The 5,823-nt window shown below is 52.9% G+C and overlaps 1 protein-coding gene across 1 annotated transcript; it reads right to left on the bottom strand.

Annotated features, from left to right (window-relative positions):
• Positions 1–1,198: 1,198 nt before the first annotated feature.
• Positions 1,199–5,171, bottom strand: LOC119272529 (trans-resveratrol di-O-methyltransferase-like). Its single transcript, XM_037553999.1, has 4 exons — positions 4,986–5,171; positions 2,771–2,849; positions 1,751–2,610; positions 1,199–1,666 (listed from the first exon to the last, which is right to left on the bottom strand). The coding sequence occupies exons 1-4, from the start codon at positions 5,169–5,171 to the stop codon at positions 1,373–1,375; spliced, it is 1,419 nt and encodes a 472-aa protein (XP_037409896.1). The 3' UTR covers positions 1,199–1,372.
• Between the last annotated feature and the right edge of the window lie 652 nt (positions 5,172–5,823).

Genomic DNA, 5,823 nt, shown 5'->3' with positions numbered 1-5,823 from the left:
GTTTCCGCATGCGAAAAGGGCGACAAAACCATGGATCATCCGAGAAAATAGGCTTGGGAGCAAAGCAATCCCTGTGCAGTTGCTTTGCTCCAGACACCCTATCCCGATTGATCACTCTTCTCCCTTTGATTGAGCCCTTGAAGTTGAGAATATGCTCCACTTGTTGGTCCATTTTCTCTTACATTCTCATGAGCATGATCATGACCACTTCTTCGCCCGAATCCGAGGAATTGAAGAACTCATCTTGAATCATTTGATCAAGCTTCGTAGGTTCATACTCCTCGTCCGACAAGGCATCGGGATCCATCGTTTTCCCTAATAAAATCACAAAAAAAATCGGTCAGACAATGTGTCGAACACATCAAGCACAAGGTGGAGCCAGAGAGTTGCCGGACGTACCGTGGTGTTGTCCAGGCCGGCGACGGCGTCCTCCACGTCGAGGACGAGATAGCGGACTGCTCTGCCGGAGCTGGCGGCGAAGCTGCGAGACGAACGATGCAGAGGAGGAAGAAGAGAGGAGAGATTAAATGGATCCGGCAGCTCTGGAGGGTGGATTTGGTGCAATTTGGGATGGGGCGGGCTATTGGATCCGACGTGGCGGGCACCCCCATATCCGTCTTATATTTGGGTTGGATATGAGGGGTGCCGGTCAGCCCGGTCGTCTAAGGCCCGTTTGAGGGCCCCGACTAGGTTGAAATTTCATGATCGGTCAGTGACCGGGCGGTCCGCCCGAGCGTTTGAGAAGTGTTTGGGGCGCCCGGTTGTAGATGCTCTTAGTTAGCCTTGTTTCATGGGTTAGCAAAGGCTGAGGGGTTGTTTCTTAACTAATTGGGCAATCAACCCCCTCTTATACTTGGTTCACTCTCTATCACTGCCACCAGGGTTCAAGTGCTAAATTTGACATTGATGCTCATGTTTCTTGACCTTCAACAAGTCTAATCAAATACCGCATGATAGGGACATCGAATATCAGTATTTGTTCGCATGGCACATAAAAGGTTAATTTGATCAGCTCCTAACAAGATTTGATAGCAGAAGCAGGAGAAGATGATGGCATTTTTGCATATACTCACGATGATGACAGTTTTAAACACAGACAAATGACAGTTTTTGCTGGAACACTGGAACGCAAAAGAAATCCAGAAGGAAACTGAAAAAAAATATTCTGAAATGCCATGTAGCCGCCGGCGCGCCCCTTTTGCCATCATAGATTGGTTCTTTTTCTTTTCCTTGTCGATTTTTTTTCGTCAAAGAAAACGCCACAAGCCACCATAGACCCCTTGGCCCTCTAGTGCGTCCATTCGCAGTGAGCACAATACCAGAGACAAAAGGAAATCAAGGATTCCTCGCAAACAAAAAGAGAGAAGGAAATCTAAGTGTACACCTCGATCACCGACCGGATCCCGAGGATGGCCAGGATCTTGTAGCCGCTGAATCCCGCGTCGTCGAATATCTTGCGCCACTCGCGCTCGTCCCGCTCCGGGCTCCCCACCACTCCCATCATCATCACGTCCCACAGCAGCTGCGTCTCCGTGGCCCTCGCGTCCGCCGGGCTCGACCCCACCACCAGGTCCATCACGATCACCCTGCCGCCGGCCGGCACCGCCTCCCTGCACCGCCGCAGTATCTTCACGCACTCCTCGTCCCCCCACCCGTGCAAAATCCACTGCGAACAAAAGTCCCAAAGTAAACGCGACGTCATGGATCAGTCAAGTTCGTCCATGATCCGAGGAAGGTGCCTAGGCCTAACCTTGAGGAGGACGGCGTCGGCCTTCGGGACGCGCTCGAACATGTCCCCGGCGACGAAATCCACGCCCCCGTCGCCCGGCGGGACGCTCGCGACGACGTGCGGCAGCTCCAGGACGCTGCACTTGACCTGGGGGAACGCGGCGGCGATGGCCCTGGCCGCGCCGCCGGACCCGCCGCCGACGTCCACCAGCGAGGCGAGCCCCCGGAACAGGTCTTGCCCGTGGCCGCGCACGATCAGGTCCATCACGAAGCGGCCGTCGCACGCCATGGCCTCGTTGAACGCCGCGCCGAACTCCGGGTTCTCCTTCGCCACCGCGTAGAACTCGCGCCCGCCGTGCGCGGTCGCGAACGGCACGCGCGCCGCGTCGTCGGACGCGCGGAACCACGCCGCCAGCGACATGGACGGGGACACGATGATCGGGTGCAGCATGGCGAGCGCGAACGGCGAGAGGCCCTGCCCCGCGCCGGGCGCCGAGACGAGGAGGCGCGAGAGCAGGGTGAGCCCGTAGGTGTCTGGCGCTGGCCCGGCGTCGAAGAAACCGGCGTGCGCGAGCAGACGCATGAGGCGGCGCAGGTAGGGCGTCCTGGAGGGGGGCAGGGAGAGCTCGGCGACGAGGTCGGGCACGGTGATGGAGCCGCCGCGGCGGTGGACGGCGTCGGGGATGCCGAGCTCGACGGCGCACCGGAGGGACATAGACTTGGTGTACGCGAAGACGTGGTTCCACAGCTCGGCCTGCGCTTGGAGGAGCTCGTCGTCGGTGGCGAGGCTGGAGTCACGGTTAGCGTCCATGACAATGTGCTTGATTGGTGTTGGGACTCGGGAGAGCGTGAGTTTGGTTAATTTAGAGGCGCCACCACGCCCTTAACTATAAATTGCCGTCCGGCCGAGCGTCTGAATAGTTGATAGTTTAAGTTGCATTGCGTAACTTGTGTTGCTATGCCTACAAACTACGAAGGTTCCTAAAGCCCCCGACCCTCCAATCTCCACTCTCCACTGACCTCCTTCCACAAAATACAGTACCTAATCGTTGACCACCTACCATGTACGAGGTCCTCAGGGAAGTTTCCCAACCAGCATACAGTGTGCCGCTGACATCGCCCTACATAAGCGAGGTGATGTAATTACAGATATAGCCCTTTCAGCTGACAACAAGCTGAGATTGTTAGTTTTCTTGTGGTGAAACCTGTTTATCAGGGTTAAAGTCCTAAACTTAATACGGGTGCTCACATTTTTTTAGATTTTTTTTTACTTTTCGACGATGTTCATTCAGTGGAAGAAGACAATCCCGTCGAGGAGGTGTCTCTGGTTAGCGCATCTGGATGAGACCAACCGTTGTATGTTTCCGACGATCAATCGATTCGGGCCAAACCAAGAAATGCCATCTGTCCGCATGTGTGTTCTTCCTCGAGAACCTAGAATATGGCGGAGGAGGGTTTTGATCGGAGGCGGGGATCACAACCATGGGGGACAATCGGAGCGGGCGGATCTCGGAGAGGAGGCGAAGACATTGGTGTCTAGCTGGCTTTTGGCGCTTGTTCTGGCGATGTTAGGTTGTTTGAAATCTTGATGTAATTTTTATTACGCTTGAGATGCTTTGTACTTTTAGTAAACTTTTGTAATAGATCTGATCCTTTTCTCTTTTCTCTTAAAAAGAAACCGTCACACCTTACAAATGTTGTTTTCACATACTAGTCAATGTGTACGTGCAATGCACGTTAATTTGGAAGTATATTAAGTGCATGCGTATATTAAGTAGTATATTATTTGCGTGTTATTATGTGATTATTTGGCATGAAATTAACTGCACGCTAAACGTGTTTAGCGCTCGACATTGAAGCAGTCTAGGTCGTTGGATTGACACTAGTAATGCGCACGTGCAACACACGTTAATATTTAGGCAATATATTAATTGCATGCGGATATTAGGCATGCTATTATTTGTGTGTTAATTTTGTGATTAGCGTAATATTCGGTATGATATTAATTGCACGTTAAACACGTTGAACGCTCGCCATTGGAGCAGTCTAGGTCGTTGGATTGACTTAATTTGATGGCCGAGATCAGTTGGATCTGCCCTTTGGGTCTTTTTACATTGGTATAGATGATTTGATGGCCGAGATTAATTGGATCTACCGCTTTGTTTTTTTATATCGGTATAGATATAGATATAGATGCTTCGCTGCAACATGCAAAACTACATACCCATGGAGGCTAAATTTCGTGTTTTGACCATTTTCTGAAAGTTAGTCGAGATCTGACCCTAGTTTGTAAAATTTTCGGAATCTGACCCTTTTGCTACCGTAAAGGTCCATGGCGATAGGGTATAACAGCCTACCGCCAAGGCCCTTGGCAGTAGGGTTGCATGCCCTACCGTAAATTTTTCCTAAGTATGAAACACAGAGCGTGCTCGCACCTACCACCGGGCATCTTGGTGGTAGGGTTGTACAGCCTACCGCCAGCCTGTTTGATGGTAGGGGTGTTTTCTACCACCAAGGACCCTGACGGTAGCAAAAGGGTCAGATCCGGATTTTTTTTACAAATTAGGGTTAGATCTCGATTAACTTTCAGAAAAGGGTCAAAATATGAAATATGGCCACCCACGGGACGACCCCAGAGGAAATTGCACAAACCACCTACTTTTGGTGCTAGTTTTGCACAAAATAGGTGTTCTATGCAAAACTAGCACCAAAAGTAGGTGGTTTGTGCAATTTCCTCGACGATTCCATAATATAAGAGCAACTCCAACAGGTCGACCCAAACAGACGGCGTTTCTGTCCGCTTTTTGTCCGTTTGGGTCGGCCGGCCGCCCGCGTCCGTCCACTTTTAGTTTTGGGTCGGCAGTGCACCCAACGGGCTGACCCATTTGATGACCGCGCGTGTTTTAGATCATGCCAGTGGCCATGCCGTCGCCCTAGTTTGGGCGCTCCAGCGCGCGGGAAAGGTTCGTGCGCGGGAGGGGGGGGGGCAGCGGCCTAGCGCGCACTGGTTTTGGCGCTCCAGCGCGCGGGAAAGGTTCGTGCGCGCTTCGCGGCCGGCGCTCGTTATAAGAAGGCGCTCCCTCCACACTCTGTCCGCCGCCCACTCGTCTCGCCCCCTCTCACTAGCCTCGCCGCCTCTGCGCCACCATGTCGAGCCGCCGCCTGGGCGCTTCGGATTTTCGCGGAGTCTGCAAGCGCCGCTCCGGCGCCTTCTCCTCCGAGATCTGGTTTCACGAGAAACGTCTCATCCTCGGCACCTTCGACACCACGGAGGAGGCGGCCCCCGCGCACGACGTGGCGGCGTGGCGCCTCCTGAGGCCTTGTGAGGATATGAATTTTTCCAACGTGTCGAGCCAGCGGGCGCAGGATCTGACGATTCTCCCGTGGCTTTTCACCGACGAGGATCGTCGTGTCCATCGGAGGAGGCAACGTCGCCTCGCCATCGCCGCGATGGACGTGGAAGCCATGGTGGTGTGGCGCGAATGCTTCCCGCATGACATCGTCGATGAACGCCAGTTCTACAAGCAAAGGAGGTTGGAGAGGGACGCGAGGAGGATGGAGCGAGCCGCCTATCGGGAGGACAAGCATTCGCGGAAGCAGGCCGCTCAATTGAATCTGAAGCTATGAGAAACGTCGGGTTGGGACTTTAAAGACGAGCAGCATGCTGACGCCTATATTCAGACGTTGGAGGAGGACATTACCGAGTCGGAGTCAGAAAGCAACGAGTAGTGGTCGTTTCTTTTATCTGTGTGCGCTAGAATTATCTATGTATCCATTTTACCGAAAAAATGGCCGGCGGCGGCGGCGACAAAGCAGGCAGGCGAGGGTGTGTTGTTTGATGTGGAGCGGTGTAACACCCACAATGCGACTATATCTCCCACGTGTCGGGGCACGACTTAGAGGCATAACCGCATGGTAGGTTTGTCGCAAGAGGGGTAATCTTCACACAATCCCATGTACTGAATAGAAAGGGATAAAGAGTTGGCTTACAATCGCCACTTCACACAATACAAGTTATACATACATCATCCAGAATACAATCAAGGTCCGACTATGGAACCAAAGTAAAAGAAGACAACTCCAAATGCATAGATC

This window comes from Triticum dicoccoides, chromosome 3A (assembly GCF_002162155.2).
Source record: "Triticum dicoccoides isolate Atlit2015 ecotype Zavitan chromosome 3A, WEW_v2.0, whole genome shotgun sequence".
Taxonomy (NCBI): Eukaryota; Viridiplantae; Streptophyta; class Magnoliopsida; order Poales; family Poaceae; genus Triticum; species Triticum dicoccoides.
Note: the sequence above shows the minus strand (reverse complement) of the source record. Positions and strands in the feature narration are given on the sequence as shown.

Excerpts from the sequence above, each read along its gene's own strand:
- LOC119272529 (XM_037553999.1), bottom strand. The coding sequence starts at position 5,171 with ATGGCGAGGCGACGTTGCCTCCTCCGATGGACACGACGATCCTCGTCG. Across the intron at positions 2,850-4,985 it reads CCTCCTCCGTGGTGTCGAAG|GGCGATGTCAGCGGCACACT; the intron begins GTGCCGAGGATG and ends TCGCTTATGTAG. Across the intron at positions 1,667-1,750 it reads CCGACGCCGTCCTCCTCAAG|TGGATTTTGCACGGGTGGGG; the intron begins GTTAGGCCTAGG and ends TTTTGTTCGCAG.